The 18,721-nt window shown below is 55.1% G+C and overlaps 2 protein-coding genes across 5 annotated transcripts in view; one reads left to right on the top strand and one right to left on the bottom strand.

The window, feature by feature from the left end:
- Positions 1 to 264: 264 nt before the first annotated feature.
- On the bottom strand, positions 265 to 15,627 carry FZR1 (fizzy and cell division cycle 20 related 1). 4 transcript variants are annotated; one of them, XM_082779945.1, is made up of 14 exons: positions 15,554 to 15,627; positions 8,930 to 9,072; positions 7,562 to 7,687; positions 7,238 to 7,301; positions 6,695 to 6,822; positions 6,171 to 6,253; positions 5,567 to 5,750; positions 5,302 to 5,367; positions 4,742 to 4,844; positions 3,898 to 4,082; positions 2,780 to 3,013; positions 2,596 to 2,700; positions 1,667 to 1,759; positions 265 to 873 (listed from the first exon to the last, which is right to left on the bottom strand). In XM_082779945.1, exons 2-14 carry the CDS (start codon positions 8,996 to 8,998, stop codon positions 832 to 834), a joined length of 1,482 nt encoding a protein of 493 aa, XP_082636071.1. In that variant the 5' UTR covers positions 8,999 to 9,072; positions 15,554 to 15,627; the 3' UTR covers positions 265 to 831. The 4 variants fall into 4 exon arrangements, with proteins under 4 accessions (XP_082636071.1, XP_082636072.1, XP_082636070.1 ...); XM_082779946.1 differs by having other exon boundaries at positions 8,930 to 9,075; positions 15,554 to 15,593; XM_082779944.1 differs by lacking the exons at positions 8,930 to 9,072; positions 15,554 to 15,627 and adding an exon at positions 8,295 to 8,905.
- A 1,700-nt stretch (positions 15,628 to 17,327) lies between these two features.
- The window catches only part of LOC309887849 (uncharacterized protein), a 3,450-nt gene continuing 2,056 nt past the window's right edge, over positions 17,328 to 18,721 (top strand). Inside the window, exon 1 of the mRNA XM_082779848.1 lies at positions 17,328 to 17,586. Within this exon, the coding sequence (XP_082635974.1) occupies positions 17,440 to 17,586 (147 nt within the window). The 5' untranslated portion in view covers positions 17,328 to 17,439. The remainder of the gene's footprint in view (positions 17,587 to 18,721) is intronic.

Genomic DNA, 18,721 nt, shown 5'->3' with positions numbered 1-18,721 from the left:
CCATTGTTTTCCCTCTGTGTTAACTAAAAGAATCAGCATAAAACATGCAATAGCAATTTTAAATTTCTTTGAATGCATTCCCTCCGAGGTGGAGCCTCTTTAAAGTCTCCTCTAAAGTTCAGAGCCCCAAGATGCATGTTTGAAGGCAGCTGGTAAGCATGCCAAAAATCAAGCTGTCTTGCAAGAAAGGCAAGTACCGCAGTACCTGCTTTATCTGGAAAAAAATAAGCAGTTCTCCATTTTTTTTTTTTTTTTTCAATGTAATGGGGATCCCAGGCTCTAAACAATGCCCTTAGATATCAGAGAGGCTAACGCCCCGCCTAGAGCCTGGTCCCCACGCCCCAGTTGCATTGAACAAGCCTGGCTGGCTCCTACCTCCAAAGATGTCCATCCTAGGTTAGAGGGACCCGCAGCAGCACGTGAAGCCCCTTCCCACAGAGGCGAGGATGCTCTCGTCTCTCCTAAGAGCAGACAACACAGCAGTTGGGATGGCCTTGGTCCGGTCTCGGTGGTCCATGTAAACAGATTTTCTCCAGTACACAGAGTGAGGGTTGGAGGGTGCTGGTTCAGCATTGCTCTCGTACGCGTTCCCCTTTCTGAAGGACGAATCCATAAACCTCTGGCAGTTCCCTCCCCTCCCCAACCCCATCCCAAATACTGCCCGGCGTGGTTCACAAGCACATATTTAATTAGCATCTGTTGGGTCCATCCTCCAGTCCCACTGGCACTCCCTCCCCTTCTGGCTGATCGTTTGGGGTTCCATGCACACCAAGGTAGTGGTTTGATCCTGGTACGGCAGGCTGTGGTCTCTTGGATTGCAGTACGTGGGGTTTACCGTATCCTGGTGAAGAGGTTGAGAACGGATACAGACTCCTGCAAAGAAAAGGCAAAGCAGGTACTTCAGCACTTAAAAGCTTTGCTGCAGTGTTACTCCACGTGATTTTTATTTTTTTAATTAAAAAACACTGACGAGGTCTTTCCAGCTCAGGGCACTGATCTGGGCTAAACATTCAAAGTTCACTGCCATAAATATTCCCATGTGTTTTTTTCCAGTTGATAAGGAGGCGTGCGGCAGGCAAGCATGCCATTCCCACAGCTCTGTGGGAAGCTGCACCCTAGAGCCAGGGTGCACCCAGCTGCCTGCAACGCCCGCTCCCCACAGCTCATTCCCTGAGCTCTCACTGCCATTCTCCACTGCCTCCGCGAGACACTCAGAAAAGCTCCCGAAGCATCTGGCACAGCCTGCTCTGGGCGATGGCACGCTGTTAGTGGCAGTACCACGATCCCATTTCCACCCCAGCCACCACTTGAAGCGCTTACGCAAGGAGCTAGAGGATAATCAAGTCCGAGGGCACGGCCAGTTGATAGCAGCACGTGAGCACGGAATAGGGGCTGGAGGTGAGCTCCCTGCAATGCTGCTGCGTTCAGCAGCTCCCTAACAGCCAGCATGACGTCCTGTCACACTGCCTTGGGTGTGCAGAGGCAACATTTTATTGCATGTGACTGCAAACCCTTTTCTACTGCAGTCAAGTTTAACCCTTCACTGCATCCTCCCCTCAGCCTACAGGATAAGGTAACGAAGCCAGAGGCAAGGCCAAAGAACAGAGGGAACTGACTGAATCCCCTGCAGGACACGGCTGCAGCCAGCTGCTCAGCTCATCCTTACCTTTGTCGAGCGAGTTTTACTGAAGACGTTCCAGAACCGCAAGGTTTCATCTCCAGCTCCGGTAACTATGGCCTCCCCGTCAGGGGACATTGCCTGAGGCAGGAGAGAGCAGCCTTTAGGATCTGTTACATTTTTGAGGTTGAAAACAAATCCTCATTGGAATGCATCAGAGGTATTCTACTCCCCTTCCTACTTGGCTGGCGGTGAGACACCAAACTACCACCTCTGCTTTCATGTGCCTCACTCAGCCTCACTAGGTGCCAACTCGAGCACTTGCATCTTACTTACGCAGCCAGAGAACACATGGGTGGAATTATCGTAAAAACGATTCCTGTGTTAAGAAATCCATGCCAGTTGTAATTGAGGCTATTCCTCCCCGGATTATAAATGTGTGCTAAGGCAGGAAGTGTGATAGAGCTGGCAAATGCCAGTCATTAGTCACTGCAGTTGGAACCTGCCCCACAAAACACTATCAGCCTATTTATCATGTTAAGAATCCACTGAAAGCCCTATGTAACATTAACGAAGCAGGTAAGAAATCAAAGGGATTAGGTGCATCAGACGTTTTAATATGGAATTAGGAGGACTGAAAGCACCAAGTTCTTCCCCTGCTTGCAGTTACCAACTAAACAGTGACAAAGTCTTCGGGGAACAAGAAGACATTCTCGTGCTTCCTCAGAAGGGTTTTGGCAAGCTTTGCTATTCATTAATAAAGCCTCACATTTCCATAGCAGCAAATCAAAGTATCCCTTGCAGGCAAGGAAACCAGATACAGAGCTTTTTTCTTTGCTTGCAGGGCAGCATCCACATCTCCACCAAGAGGAGAGGCTGCTCACAGCGCCACTGGCGCCGCAGCTTCAGGTCTCATCCCAGCACACGCGCAGACAGTTAAGTAGGCAGAAGGTTTCAGAGACAAGGCCGGTGCTTACCAGATATAAGACTCTGTACGAGTGCCCTGTTAGCTTTGCTACTTGAGTTAATGAGGGGTATTTCCAGACGAGGATCTGGTTCTGCGAGTATCCATGGGTACTCACCTGAAAGTGGAGAGGGAAATGAGTTATGCTCCTGAAAGCAAGAGAGCTTGGCAGCAGCACTGCACAGGGAGGAACTTACAAGCTCGTTGGCGTGCTTTGACCAGGCCAGGTTGCACACCTGTGACCCGGTGTCAATGCACTGCAGGGGCTGCCCCGTGAGCGTGTTCCAGAAGCGGATGCAGCGGTCGGCTGTCCCGCCGCCAGAGGCGAGGAGGCCGTGCTGGTGCGGAGACCAGGCGATGGCTTTTACTGCTGCGAGATGCTCTGTGTATTGTTGGACAGGACTCAGGCTGGAGTGATTCCAGACAAGGAGCTGGCAGAGAGGAAAGACGTGATCGAACTTGCACTGCAGTCACGTGTCCGCAACACCCACAAACCACGATGTCGCACTGGGATTGACGAGGGTGGTTGGGCAACGCGATGATTTCCCACAGCTCTGCCCAAGCACATGTGGCTCAGCTATTTCAGCCCTGCAGCCTGTCCCACCCTGCCACCACGCTCAGCTGAGGAGCCACTTCACCACTGGGTCACAAGGAAGTCCTTCAGTTACGCTTGTAAAGCCAGCAACACGGTGTCACCGAATGCCAGCTCAAAGCCCCCTTTTGTCTTTGTGGCTGTATTAGCCCAGCACACGTCAGGAAGCACGTGCAAGCTCATTACAAGATATTCTGAGGAAGAACTTTGTTCAACCGTGCTGTCACACATACACTGGGCAAATTCACTACCTAGCAACCCGCTCCAAAGGGCTCTGAACACTTTCTTCGGAACAGATGCTTCTTCCATATGGTGTTCAGTGAACTACAAGTCTGTGCTATAGGTATTAAAACTTATATAGCTTCTAAACTCGGTTTCCTTCCACATACATAAACATTATTGCAACAAACTTGAGACTACACGCTACCTAAACCAAGCCAGGAAGTACAGCTTCGCAGTAGCTTTATTGAACTCAAAACCCTGAGTCAAGCTATAGATTTAATTAGCCAAATAGAGAAGCAAAATCAAATTTGCCTCTTTAATTTTATTACAGAGAGGAGACGGAGTAGAAGCTTAGCATGATTTATCGTTGGGCACAGTCCAACAACTGAAACAAAAGCCCCTTCACAGAGCAGATGAATATCCTCGGAGAAAGGGGACCTGACATTCCCTGCGAAGATCTAGAGATGCCGAGCCTCATGGGACCAGCTGTAAGTACTGTACCTTGTTATCATTTCCCCCAGAGGCCAGGAGCTGGTGGTCCGTAGACCATTTGAGCCCACAGACCTCCTGCCTGTGGCCCTGGAGCCGCCGCTCTGACTGCAGGGGCGGGGTGCGGATGTCCCTCTGAAGGATCATTCTGTCTCGGCTCCCAGAAGACAGCTGGTCCGCGTTCCACGCCAAGGCACCTGTAACACGGGCAGAGAGCAACAGCCTAAGGGCACGTTTTGGGAGCCTTGCAGGAGCGTGCAGGCAGCACACAGCCACCAGAACTGCAGGAGGTTTACAAAAAAATCAGTGCTCTTTTATATACCCTGCCTAGAGTCTTAAAATGGCATACGAAGATATCTTCAGTAAGCTTGCTGCAGGCAAATCTATCACTAACCCCATTTCACTCAGCAGTGAAGCACAGAAACAGAACTCAAAAGCTATCTTGACTCCCCAAATCTCACCTCAGAATTCAGATTCACAACAGCTCTGACCAAAAATCTACCAAAAAAAGAAAAAAAACTGAAGAACAGTCCCTGAAGCATAAGGGAACTGGAAATTTCAGTGTAAAGCTGCCTGCAGGGCTGAAACCGGAAGCCAGTGGCAGTGAGAAAGTGTTGTAACCAAACCTAAAATGCCTCAGCAGACATGGAGGAAACACCTGCTGCAGTAGTCACTCAAACACCACCACACCCAAGATCAGAACACCACAATTACTCGGTGGCAATGCTTTAAAGGCAGCTCAGGACACAGCAGGGCATAAATACCAATTCTGGTACTGTTTGAGTTCAAGGAGAAAAGTAAAAAAAAAAAACAAAAAAAAAAAGAAACAAAATATGTGAAAACTCCACCTCCTTACCAACTCTGGCCGTGTGCCCCTCTAGCATGGAGAGCTTTTTTCCTGCAGCTGCATCCCAGATCTGTACAAAGCCTTTGTGTGTGCCAACGGCTACCAAGTTCCCCTAGACAAACAGAAAACCATGATCAGTAAAGCCAGTAAGTACAGAGAGAAATAAAACAAAAAGCTAGATGCTGAAAAGACTCCAGATAAATCCCACAAGATGGAAAGCATCCAGAGTTCATCCATCTTGCATCTTTTCCCTACCGAAGAAAGGAGCCAAGCAGCCTGGCTGAAACGTACTTAGAACCAGGTCACTTCTCCAGCTCTTGACAATAAAACTTTTTTTTTCCCCCCTCCCATACCTCTTAGCAAGTGTCTCCAGAGTGTCAAGATACAAGAGGTTACTCTCTATCCCCTCTCATTTAGCAGAGACACATTTGATGAACAGCACACAGGAGGGAGTTTGGGAGAATACAGAAAACTAATCCATGATTTTAGAGCTTGCAATGAAGGGCAATAAAGCTACAGTGATAGCATTTGAACTGCATTTCACTTGTCGCCATCAGTGTTATACTGACCCGTTCTGACCAGCCCACAGACGTTACAGAATCTCCTTCCACAGACAGATCGCACAGTCGGGTTACCTTGGGAATAAGACAATGAAAAATACTTGTTATTGTCATGCTGCATTAGCTACCTCCAGAGCTAACTCCTGGTTTGGGACAGAGCATTACAAGCATTGAATCCCTCCCACAGCATGTTGCATAGCTCTGAAAGGTGCTGCAGCTGGAAAACAGCCACAGCAGCAGGTACATCACTCTCCAGACACTGGTCACCATTTACCTGGCTCGTACAAGCACTCCACAGGTAAACACATGTGCCAAGGCCAACGCTGAGGACGTTGAGAGAGGACCAGTCCACCAGGTTCAGGTAGAAGTCATCCTGCAGTTCTGGGGCATCCAGCACTTTGAAAGGAATCTTTGAGATTTTCCGAGTTGGTTTTCGGGGTGATCGTAGCAGCTTCTGACTGTTTACAACAAGAGACACAGAAACAACTACAGAGTATCACACAGCACAGCAGATGGCACAGACAGATGCAGCCAGTCCTAAGAGCATACCTGCATTACTATAGAGATACACAAAGAGGCAGCAAAATGCTTTCCAGCACGTTAGAGGGAATTAGTCTCTGGTTCTATAAAGGAGCTGGGGAGCAAAACGACAAGCTGACTGCTGAGGGCTGGTCAGGACACATTCGGTATTAAGCAGTTTGGCTGTACTCAGGAATCCTTAGGGAACCTACTTATTACCTTCTTGGACTTCCCAAACCAATTCATGTGGCAATTTTGGTTGCCTTAAAGAGACACCCTGGGGAACACCACTGAAACACCCCACTGAAACCTGTTTCAACACTCCCCTATGGTAGAAGTCTGTGGAGAAGCAGTATTACCTTTTGTTGCTGACAGGAGACAAGGAATATGGTGAGACCTCGTTACCATCATCTGGACTGGAACGTTTTGTGCTGAGTGAATACTGCAGAAAGAAAACACACCCAGTAAGAACACCACCATGCCCAAGATCCATGTAGATCACTCATACAGGCTCCAGTGCCCAGCTAGCTCCAACATCCACTGTCAGTTTTCCAGCCTTTTCAGTTCCTCTCTTTTCCAGGTGTTCCAGGACCATACAAAAACTTCCACTGATGACCAAAATCTCGATTTGGTCATTTACTCAGTCTTAAGAGTGTCCAAAAAAGCTTTGTTCCCACCCAGCTTCCTTTCCAATACAGAAATAGGAAGCACGTAGCTTGCTACAAATACTTACGTTCTCTTTATAGGCCACCAAGTTTTCTCCTTATATCAGTGAAGTCTTAACACTAACTCTCTTGCATGAGCAACTCGACAGAACCACGTGCTTTGCTCCCACAACATGAGACACACAAACTCCCTTTGTTTTAAATGCAAACCAACTTACAGTGAAGAGGGACTTCTTCTCTGGAGTGGATGGCTGCAACCTCCTGTCTTCTGTCTGCGGGTCCTGCACTTTCTCGATCCCTGCTCCTAGGAGTTCATTCTTCAGCAGGGCGGAGTAAGCAAGGCCATCTGTGAACCCAAACCAGTGCTTAGGCAGGGAATTCTGAAGCCACAAGCACCTCTGCAGGGACCGACTGGGCCACAGCCGCCTGACTTCTACACTCACAGGGCCTCTTCATAAGCCTGGGACTCCAGCTCAGAATTTAGATTAGCAGCAAGCTTCCCCTCCTTCCACTCCATCAGGAAATTACTTCCATGACTCAATAAATCAAGAGACACAAACAGGCCCTTGCTTCCCAGATGCTCATCAGCAGCCCATTGAGGTGACCAGGTGTTCACTCTTGTGACACGTGCACAGAACACCAGCGTGGCTTTTTGCTTAAGATGAGCACAAAAGTGCCAGTGTTCACTTAATTCCAAACTCGGCATCAGTTTGGAATAAAAGCCGTAGCCAAGGCTACAAGCAGCAGAAAGATGGTCTCACCTTTGCCATTGTCTGATGTAGCATCCTTTGCTTTTCTGTTTTGACTTGGTGATTTTTCATTTTCCTGAAAGGGGAAAAAAAAAAAAAAACAAACAAACACCATCACCATACAGAACCATCACAGGGTATGTAAAATAGCAAACAAAGAAGTCTGCAAACAGGCTGCACCTGTGGGCCAGGAGGTACACATTCAAAGGAACTCTTTAAGGGCAGCAGCAGACCATGGCTCAGAAGATAAGCACAGCAATTCTGCCAGCCAAAATGAAACGGGCCATTTCCTCACTTCAAAGGCTTTGAGCTGCAGGAGAAGGGAGCAAAACTCACATTTATTCTGTGGAAGTTGATGCTCCAGTTGGCCCCAGCTCTTGAGGGAATGAATCTGTCTCCGTGCTTACTCGGAGAAGACATCGGAGAATTGGAAGGCGTCAGGGTTCTTCTCATCTCTGCTACCTGGATTAAAGATTTAGACACATGCAAGAACAAGTGTTGATCCCAGCAGGGGGTCTGACAAACATCAAAGAGGTCTTGTCAAAGCTAAATATGCCAAAATAGAAGAGCAAAACATCGGTTTATCCCCTTAACAGAATGAGTACACACACCCACTCCAGCTGTCACAGGAACATCTGTCAAGAGAAGCAATTAAGCCGCATCTTTCTCACTGCCCCTTTTCAGGCTGATGCTGTCAAGGCAAACGCAGGGAAGGTGAGCGCGGGGCAGAAAGCTGGCTGGGTGTGCTGCACATTCCTCAAGCATGACACATTCTTGTTCATACAGCAACGTGTAGGGGAGAGGACCCCAGCTCAGAGGAGGGCTAGTTTCTCCAGCCTGTCAAGCTCCCTCTGAACGCAGGAAATTCCTCTGTCCCAGGTATTTTAACAACTCCCCCACTACGGCATCACCCAGGAACTCAGGGATCACGCACCGCCTCCCTCTGCTCCCCAGTGAAGGTGCTCAGTAGCACTCAGCCCAGAGGTTGGTCACTAGCCAGGTTGACTCCTGACTCCTGACAATAATTCTGAGCCCTGCTAGATCACCTCCCCTCCTGCAGACCACCCACCTTCAATTCTGCTCGGGGAGTATCACAGGAGACTGTGTCAAAAGCCTCGCTGAAGTCAGCGCAGACGGCGTGTGCTCCCCCTCCTCCCATCCATCACGGTAAATCGTGCCTTCAGAGAAGGCTCGCAGGTTGGTCAGGCATGATTTGCCCTCGGTAAGTTTGTGCTGACTGCTTACAAACACATTTGGGTCCCTCATGTCTGGAAATGGTTTCCAGAAGGATTTGCTCCATAGCTTTCTCAGGGACAGAAATGCACTACCGCCTCCCCTGCTCTTGAACTTCTTCTCTAGCTCTTCAGCCTCCAGTCCTAGTGCTCTTTTGTTTGTTAGTCCTCAACCTTTTTACACTCTGCATGGGATTCCTGAGATTATTTAGTAAAAGGCATCACTGCACTACATAAACATACCTTAACTCACTTGTGCAACCTGAACTGAGCTTATCTACGTGGAAACACTGTGAGAGTGGGGTTATTTGGTTACTCCTAGAACAGCTCAGGAGCTCTCATCTGGTCACAGCCCCCCAAAGGACACAGGTTCCCACATCTTCCAAAGCTCAGCTGAACACAGTCACAGACAATGCAGACGAGCACTTCACTTTCAGGCTCGGATCCCTCGGTGCAGAGCATCCCTACTTACACAAGGCATCGTGTTTTCATTCTGGATGTTGATTTGGCGTAGGAGACGTCTCTCATAATCCTGGTCCATGGTGGAACGGATGGGGGTTGGGGAGTTCAGCAGCCTCAGGAATTTACGTTCATGAAGCCCAATCAGTAATTAGTCTGCTGCAACAGATTGGGGGGGGGGGAGAACACCACCAAAATATTACACCTCTTCACATAGAAACAGCCTCCAGCATCCCTCAAGACTCTTCTTTAAACCAGAGACCACTTTCCCCCTCCACGGCAGCGTTATCAACCTGGTGTGATAACGCCCAGCGCAAGGTTGCTGATGGAAGTGTTTTCCCGTACTGCTGCCCTTGGGTGCTAATTCACACGAGCAGGCAGTCAGCATTTCGCAGCTGATAGGAGCAAAGCCTGCAACAGCCCGAGCGCAGGCTGCGACCTCAGGCTCACCAACTGCAGCACAGCTCTGCGAGCCCCAGGTACGCAGGGATGGGATGCCCACAGCCCAGAGGCACGCAGCTCTGTGCCAGCGTGGGTATTTCACCCACGGCACACACACGGCAGCTTTTTAGTGCCCTGAGCTGCAGGAACACGGGCAGCTCTGGACTGGGGAGCCCCCTGAGGAAGCGTTCTGTCTCTGACACCCGTGCTGCCCCAAATCTGCCCCTGTGCTAGCATAAAGCCAGCCCAGCTGCACGGTGAGGCTGTGCTGCAACCCACGTGTCACTCAAGTGCCCGTTTTATGAGAGGGCTGCTTCATTACTGAGGATTGGGTAAGTTACAGCACGCATCAATAAAGGATAACGAACCTTTCCAACATTTCCAGGAGGGTGCGGAGCTGCAGCCCTCCCCCGAGCAGCCCTGCCTGCGCCCAGCCTCCCCAGCAGCCGTGCCAGGCTCCTCTCCCAGCCCAAGATAAACACCTCCAGAGGGAGAGGTGGAACCAACGCACGCCGCGCAGAACCCTGCAACGCGGAGGCACCTGGAAGCTCTGCAGAAGGTGAAGGGATTTTCAGTGACTGCTGCTGTATAAACATTCCCTGCGGCTGGCTGGAGGCCCAGCTCCACGAACGGTGCTGCCTCGAGACACGGATTTAGGAGCAGGAGGGCTGGGCAGAGCGGGGCCCTGCTCCCTGCCCCCAGGAGCAGACGCTCACCGAGCACCGTGGGTGCCCGCCAGGTGAGGAGGACAGCAGCAGTGTGGTGAGACGTGGCCGGGAGTGACAGCGTGCTGCAAACCAACGGGGAAGCACGAGGACAGCGCTCGGACTCTGGACTAGCGGCCTCCCAGCCAGCACAGCCACTGCCCAGCCACCCAGGAGCTTTGGTAGTGCTGGAGCTTGGACTCCTCACAGCCACCCAAACGCCGCCGTGTTCCTGGCCATGGAGCACGGCAGCACTGCCACAGGAGCAGCCCTGAAATAGCGGCTGCCAAGCTGCTTCCGACTACACCTGCTTACCTCTGCCACCTCCTCCCCCGGGCTCTCTCCTTTTTTAACGTAACACATTTCTCACATATGTTCCCTCAGAGAACGCCACCGGATTTAGCAGTCAGCAGCTCCCACCAAACACAGCGGAGAGGCAGAGATGGCATTACTGCGAGTGAGCACCTGAAGTTTTATTATTAAACTCTTTGTTAATAATATCAAAAAGAAATCTCAGCGCATCCCCCGTCAAACACTTCCTCCTGTTTTTTAGTTTCCTTACCACCACCTTTCCTACTCAATCTCCCAAACCTTTCTTCGAGGCCAGCAGGACCTCTCAAACCCGGCGTTCCCACAAGATGTATTTTTTACACCATGAGTAAGAAAAACCAGCTCGCAGAACCCACACGGGGTGCGTGATCAGATGGGGACACCGCACATCTGAAGCATCTTCCCAGAAGGGCTCCGCGCAGCGCTCGTGAGAGATGCAGACCTGCAGGAACACAACGTTTTGAGCTCTGCACAGCCAACACGTTCACTTTTGGAGCTTTCCACTCTGGTTCCAGACCGGACAAATTTAGACCACGGCTCCTAGTCAGAAACACAGCACGTGCAGAACGAGCACAGGGCTGCACAGGCAGGGCACAGCGGCACCGAGTGGCCCCACGCCACCCTTGGGGTGCGGTGACCAAGCCCACGTAACGCACGCTGCATGTGAACTGCCAGACTGCATCTCCTCCCCTTCGCCCTCTCTAAATCTGGGATTTGGATAAATTTTGGATTCTATTTGTGCATTTGAAAGTTGTCCCTTTGGTGGTGTCAGAGCCTCTCACCAGCACCAGCAGCTCGTGTTTTAGCTCCGCTTTTAGGAGCAGCACAACGCCCCTGTAACAGCACAGCCAGGGGTGACCCAGCTCCCCACTCAGGTGAGCCCCAGAGCCCACATCGGTCACCTCGACCTCAGCGGCCGCTGGAAGGCCCCAGCAGGCACAGGCCGTGTCCACACGGAGCAACAGCTCTGCAGAAACGCCTGCGCTCGCTGCCAGCCCTGGCGCTCTGCGTGCCGGCTCATTAAAAACAGATCCGTACCGAGGGAAAGAACACGCAGGCTGGGTCAACACCAAGAACAGGGCGCACTTGTTCAGCACCACGGCTTCACCCAGCAGCATTGTTCTGAGCAACATTAACCGGGATACAACCCAGCCAGCTCACGGGTAAGGTGGAAGGAGCGTGGAGAAAAGACTAGAATTTGGTCAGGAAACCCAAATCCTTCTTGAAAACAGCCCCCACCTGCCTTCTCCAGGCTTGAACTGGTAACAAAGCAGGATCCCAACCTGAGTACAGAGCACCTGGTTCCTCAGGATTTTGTATTTCTGACAGAAAGAAGCCTGCAGGCACATCCCCCAGTTCTCAGGCACAGCCTTTCTCACGGCTTTAAGGGAAATTGCAGAGCCTCCCGCGGGCAGATTTAGTTACCAAGAGCCTGCCCAGGCCCGGCGATGCTGCCTCCTCTCTGGGCCAGCATTTAATGGCACCAGCGTGAAGGGAAAAATACTTCGTTATTCCAGTGACGAATATTTAAAAGCTCTCGGGAAGCCCCCAGAATTTACCAAGGGGACGCAGTAAGCGAGCGCATCGGCCTCTAAGTCACGAACAGCGGGGCTGGAAATCAAAGCCAGATGTCCTGCTTCCCCGCAGCCAGCGCTCGCTCTTCCCGAGATTTCTCCCAGCCCATCACCAGGCAACACCCGCAGAGCTGTGACTTGGCGCCGGCCTCGGCTGCCAACGAACGTGGGACTCGTCTGGCACGGGGAGACGGGCACCTCCGCCGTGCCACACGCTCAGCTGGGTGGGTGAAACCTCCCAAAGCGCCCCAAAACAGGGCGCTCGCTGCTGCGCCGGGCAGCTCCGCCATGCAGGCTGGAGGAGTGTTTGAGCTGTTGGGGGTTTTTAGTTCCCAGAGCACTGCACATGCTAAGGGCAGAGGTTTTTGCTGATGGTCAGGCCTGCTGGAAGGCAGGCAGGGTGCTGGAGCTGCCCTCACAGCCCCAGAGCTGGTGCTGGTGAGGAGCGCAGTGCTGTGCCGGTGGCAGGCTGAAGCAGAGCTCCTCCGCACTCAACCCGAAGCAGCACCGGCACGTTTTGTGCACACCGTGCCGAACAAACGCTTTGAAATAACGAGCTTCTATTTAAAAGCAGCAGTGACACAAAAAAACAGAGCCTTGTGCAGGGTTCACCAACGTCTCCTCACTGGTAAAGCCCCGACGGAGCTACTGAGAGAGCCTCAAGTCACAGAGCACGTCCTGGTGGCTGCTCCTCACTGAGGTCCTGCAGAAATCGCCTTGGTTCTGCCTTCCCCCAGCCTGCACAAGGCAAAGCGCCCTGCAAGCCACCACCTCCTGCCCCCGGGGTGACAAATGCCTTCAGACACCCACAGCCACCAGCTCCAGAGGGGCCGACTGGCAGCTGGCAGGCAGCAGGCACAGACTGAACTCGAGCTGGATTGGAAAGGAAGCGCCCCAAAGCTGCGGCCACAGCGCTGCTTTCACCTCCTACCTGCACGCAGCCTCCCAGCCAGCTCAAGGCGCTGCTGCCAGCACACACCGAGCCTCACAGAGGAGCAGCAGGTGCTGCTTGTGCCGTCTTTCCCCACCAGTGTCACCAGACAGCGTCCCTTCCTCCCACTGGAGGTGACAGACTCCTGACATTCTGCGACTCGCTGCACCTCCACCTGCACTCAGACAAGCTCCAGGACTCCCCACAGCCCCCTGAGGCAGCTTTGGAGCTGAGTTACGGCTGTGCCTACTTCCCAAAGCACCCCAGAGCCCGAATGGGTGACAGAGCACCCCAAGCAGCACAGTGCTGTGTACCCACGCTCCCTGGAGCCACTCAGGACATGAATCCACAGGCAGCCTGCTGCACCTCATCCTCAGCTCGCGCCCAGAGCTCTGGCCAGGACACGGACAGCCACGTGCCAGCAGAAGCACAGCGCTGTAACGCCTTCAGGGAAACAGCAAAAATGCATTTGGGAGAGTCCTTGCTAAAAATAAAGCCCTCCAGGCAGTAACCCTTCTCTGTGCACCATTACAAGTCAGAGACTTCCCCCCAGAGAAGCCAGGTGTGGGACCCCGGCTGAGGGAACGCTGCTCCCGTGCCTCTTCCACATGAATAAAGCTCAGATCTCTCCATCACTTCCAGGCCAGATGTTTTTTTTCCTCCTCTCCATGGCTGGAAGGGAACCTGCCGGAGCAGAGCCTGCCACGAGGTGCCCGGAGCACAGGAACATTTCCCACTGCTCCCTCCCAGCTCAGCCCCACGAGCTCAGCTGTGGGGTTGCTCCTTCACCCTCCTGGATGGCGCTTCTCATTCCACACACACCTCCCTGCAGATTCCAGGAGCCTGCTAGGAGCACAGGGTTTATCTGAGCAGACCTGACAATCACGCTCGTGGCAGGGGATCGCAGAAGAGCATCACCATTAGAAGCCTTTTCGTTGCCTGCAGGTAGCGATTATTTCTCCTTTGCCCCGTGCTGCTTCAGAAGCAAGCAACCACGCCTGCTGCAGGAGCCTGAGGAGAGCACGAAGTCTCCGGTGGTGTGGGAAGCCACGGGCAAGGCAGAGCAGGGAGGGGGCAGCACCCCTGGAGCTGACACACGGCCAGGACACACACACAGACACACACACACACACGTTTTCCACATCACCTCCATGCTGCAGCTGCTCTGGAGCCGAGAGCAGAGCCACCAGCAGGCAGCCGGTCCCTGCCCCAAGGACACTGTCCCCGTGTCACCAGGCTGCTGCCAGCCAGCAGGACGGAGGTTCTGCTTTTGGCCAGCACGTGATGGTGCTCCTGTTGGTGAGCGCCCCAAAGACACCCACCCCGCTGCTTATTTATTGTGAATAATGAAAGCCACGGAGCGGGCAGGGACACACCGGGTGAAGCACGCGGGGGTTTGGGATAAGGAAGGGGTCTTAAGGGCAGAGCGTGCCCATGCCAAGCGTTCAGACTCAAGAGAAGCCCAAGAGGAAGGCTGCTGGGTGCACTTCCTAGCGTTTTACCAACACTTCGTTTTTTTTTTCCAAAGTATTTCACACACCTGTGCACCTGCCTTGTGTGCAGCAAATTTGGAGAGGCAGAGGAGAACCAAAAGCACCTTAACCACAAAGGCCGGCCGTCGCCTCCTCCAAGCCCTGCAGCTCCCCGGGTGGTTTTGGAGCAGGGCAGCATCCCACAGACACCAAGGGTGCCGGCTTTAACACTTGGTTTCATTTCAGAATGGAAACAAAACCTGGCAGAGCACATCTGCCCGCTTATCTCGAGTCTCACAACAAAGCCCAGGCAGCTGCTGAGGGCACCAGCTCGAGGTAAAAGGTCTGCCCTGCCGACAGCCTTATCGGGAGGCAGCGCTTTAAAAGCCAGGATTAAAAATTCACCAGCAGCCCCGTCCGCAGAGCTGCACCGAAGGCCGGCGAGTCAGACCCTGCCCCAGCTCAGCACTGAAACTACTGAAGTTGCAGCAGTGCCCCCGGTCAGTTCCCCAAACAAGAGCTGTGAGATTTAGAGGATGCAGCACTTTCAGTAAACAGCCCCCAAAAATTCTGCTTCTGCCTAAAATAACAATAACAGCGATACAGAAAGCAGGCTGCACTGCGAGGTGCTGCTGCCAGCCGGGGAACTGCTCTGTCAGGAGCCTCAGGCCCCCAGCGTGAAGCACAGCAGTGCGGTGAGCCTCAGCAGCTCACAGAACCAGCACCGCGCCTCCAGGAGAGCCAAAACCGAGCAAAATTCACCCAAAAGGTGAAAGCACCCGGGTAAAGCCCATGACAGCTGACGGGTGACCCCACCACGACCCCCGCCCCCCCCCTCCACCCCCCGCCACACGCCCGGTGCGGAGCCTTCAGCCCCCAGCCCTGCCCGGTACCGACAGCAGCCCCCGAGCGGCACCGGGCTGCCCCCGAGCCCCGACAGCCGCCGGGAGCTCGGCAGCACGAACCCAGCGGCTGCTGGGGGGGGCCCGGGGCTCCCCCCCCACCCCGGGCCCACCCCGGGCCCGCGTCAGGCCCCAGCAGCGGGGCCGCTCCCGGCCGGGGCCTGCCCCGGGCCCCCCGCCCGGCACCCCCGGGGGGGCTCCCCCACCCCCTTCACCCCCCCCGCCCGCCCCCCCGGCCCCTCTCCCGCCGCCCCGTGCCCCCCCCCCCCCGGCCCCTGCCCACCTCGCTGCCCGCCCGGCCCCGCTCCGCCTCCTCCCGTCACGGCGCCGGCCCCAGCGCTGCCCAATATGGCGGCGGCCCGGCAGGAAGCCCCGCCCCCCCCCGCCGCCCCGCGCGCGGCACCTCGGGAGCGCCCCGCCCGCCCGTTCGAATCTACACAGGAAGCGGCGCCGCGCGCTGCCATGGCAACCGCCAGGGGAGGCCCCGCCCGGACCCGGCTCGGCGGGGAACCAGAGCCGCGCACATTCGTTCCGGCCCCTTCCCTTCCCTTCCCTTCCCTTCCCTTCCCTTCCCTTCCCTTCCCTTCCCTTCCCTTCCCTTCCCTTCCCTTCCCTTCCCTTCCCTTCCCTTCCCTTCCCTTCCCTTCCCTTCCCTTCCCTTCCCTTCCCTTCCCTTCCCTTCCCTTCCCTTCCCTTCCCTTCCCTTCCCCTCAGAAATATTTCAGGCACACCACTGTAACCAAGTGTGCACCAATTATACACCAACCGTACCCCAATATGTACCATCATACCCAGCTGTACACCAACTGCTCACCAACATTTCACACACACACACACCATCGTACTCAGGTGTACACCAGTTGTACACCACCTGTACCCCAATATATCCATGTATGCCATTGTACCCAGCTGTACACCAACACCTCATGGACATTTCTCACACACACACTGTACCCAGCTGTACCCAGCTGTACACCAACACCTCACCGACATTTCACACTCCCTGTACCCAGGTGCAGCCCCGAGGTGCCCTCCCAGCCCAACGCCCGGCCCGCCACCCGCCTGCTGTGCCCCAGCCCCGTGGGCTCCCTGCCCCAGCACAAGATGCCACAGGCACGCGAGCCGTGTGTTATTAATGTTATTAGCCGTGTCATTCACGTTATTAGCTGTGTCATTCACGTTATTAGCTGTGTCATTAGCGCAGCTTGGCCTCCTGTGATTAATCGAATATCTATTTGAAGCTCACTTCTGAGGACGTGTTTACAGCAGCAGCAACAAGCAGCTAATAACTGGCAACCTAAAAGAGGCCCCAATCCTTCCTTACAAAACGCAGCGCCCAGAGCCTCTCCTGGGGGACACCCTGCTTCCCGGCCACCGCACGGGCATCGGGATGTGAAATAACCCCATGTGCACCCCAAACACCCCGTGTATAGGAATGGGACCTTGGGACATGAAATAACCCCATGGGCACCCCGAACACCCCGCGTATGGGAATGGGACCTCGGGATGTGAAATAATCCCATGAACACCCCATGTTGGGGGAACGACCCCACAAATAAAGCCCCCAGCACCCTGTGGGCTCTGGGGAACGGGGGCATCCAGCACCACTCTGAAGCACAGCGAAGGCACTTGCATTGCTTATCGGGGCATTTTTTATTTTGCTGTCATGGGGTTTTCTCCAAAACTGAGCCCGGTGTGTCTTTTCGAGCTTTCCTCCAAATTCAACACACACGGGTTTATCACGATGGGTGGTGCAGCCAGAAACGCAAAAACCCCGGGGGCTGCGGAGACCCCGGAGTGAACGGCAGCTCGGGGGGGCTGAAAGCAGCCCCGGGAGGGGCGAAAATATCCCCTGGGGGGGGGGGTTAAACAGCCCCTGGGGGGGGGTTAAGCAGCCCGGGAGCCGTCCGGGAGCCGCTGGAAGCTGCCGGGGCTCGGTCCCCGCGGGGCAGGGGGGGGCGCAGGCGGCACCGTGGCAGCTCCCGGCCCCGTTATCCCGGGGGGGGGGGGGGGGGGGGGAACCCGGGGGCTCCGCAACGACCCCGGGGGAGGTCTGGGGGGGCCGGCCCCGACCCGAGGCTGTCGGCACCGCCCCGGCGGTCCCTCGGTGCCCCCCCCCCCCCCTTTCGGCCGATCACTTCCAGGGCGGCCCCGGCTCCCGGTTTGAAAATGCGGCAGCGGCTGCTGCTGCTGCTGGGCGCGCTGCTGCGCCGGGGGGGCGGGCGGCGCCGGGCCATGGCCGGCCGCTGGGACGGGCAGCAGCGGAGAGCATGGCTCCGGCACTACTACAGCCAGAGGCAGAAACGGCTCATGACGGTACCGGGGGGGGGCTGGGGAACGGGGGGGGAACGGGAAAGGGGTGAGGGTGGGGGAGGGGGAGGGGGAGGTGGGGGGGGGGTGGGGGAGGGGGAGGTGGGGAGGGATGTGGGAGTGGGGAGGGGGTGAGGGGGGTCATAGGGGTATTGGGGGGGTCATAGGGACACGGGGGGGTCACAGGGACACTGAGGGGGGTCACAGGGATGGGGGGGTCGCAGGGATATGGAGGGGTAAGAGGGACATGGAGGGGGTCACAGGGATGTGGGGGTTTTGGGGACACGGGGGGGTCACAGGAACACAGGGATAACAGGGACATGGGGGGGGTCATGGGGATTTGGGGGTCACAGGGACATAAGGGGGTCACAAGGACATGGGAGGAGTCGCATGGGCACGGGGGGTCACAGGGATGTGGGGGTCATGGGGATGTGGGAGGGTCACAAGGACATTGGGGGGGTCACAGGGACACGGGGGGGTCACAGGGATGTGGGGGGGTCACAGGGATGTGGGGTGGTGTAGCGGGGCACAAAGGGTGGGGGCGGGGATGGGGACTGGACACTAAGGACAGGGATGAGGCGGGCATGGGGCACAGAGGTCACAAAAATGGGGTGCGGTCAGAGAGGGACGTGGGATAAGGATGGGGTGGGGGGGAGAAAAAGGGTGGGGGGCAGGAAGGGCACGGGATGGGGGACACAAAAGTCACAGGGACACAAAGAGCGGGGACGGGGGACACAAAGGATGGGACCTGGGGGACGTGGGGGATGGGGGTGAGCCTGGATGCAAAGGACAGGGGGTGCAGAGGGCACGGGGACACAAAGGACACGGGTTACAAAAGATGGGATGCGATCGATGGGGACATGAAGGACGTGGGGGCAAGGGGAGATAAAGGATGGGACATGGGGGACACGTGGGACACAAATACCTGGACGTGAGGGATGGGAGATAGGAAGGACGTGGGGGGGGGGCGTCACGGAGGTCAGCAGGGACACAAAGGGTGAGGATGGGGACACGAGGGACAAAACAGATGGGGGGGGAGGCTGGACACAAAGGATGGGATGTGCAGGACGGGGGTGTGGGGACCTGGGGACTGGGCAGCGGGGACGAGCGGGCTGGGAGGGAGCTCTGTGAATCACTTTCC

Source organism: Aythya marila (genome assembly GCF_965140915.1).
Source record: "Aythya marila genome assembly, chromosome: 27".
NCBI classification, from domain to species: Eukaryota; Metazoa; Chordata; class Aves; order Anseriformes; family Anatidae; genus Aythya; species Aythya marila.
The sequence above is the reverse complement of the archived record's forward strand: the minus strand, read 5'-3'. Positions and strand labels throughout refer to the sequence as shown.

What these genes read in the sequence shown, in the direction of transcription:
- FZR1 (XM_082779944.1), bottom strand. Translation starts at nt 8,384, where the DNA reads ATGGGAGGAGGGGGAGCACACGCCGTCTGCGCTGACTTCAGCGAGGCT. An exon ending in CTCCCCGAGCAGAATTGAAG is followed by an intron (nt 7,688 to 8,294) that starts GTGGGTGGTCTG and finishes TCTTTAATCCAG; the next exon opens with GTAGCAGAGATGAGAAGAAC. An exon ending in CAAAGCACGCCAACGAGCTT is followed by an intron (nt 2,701 to 2,779) that starts GTAAGTTCCTCC and finishes CTCCACTTTCAG; the next exon opens with GTGAGTACCCATGGATACTC.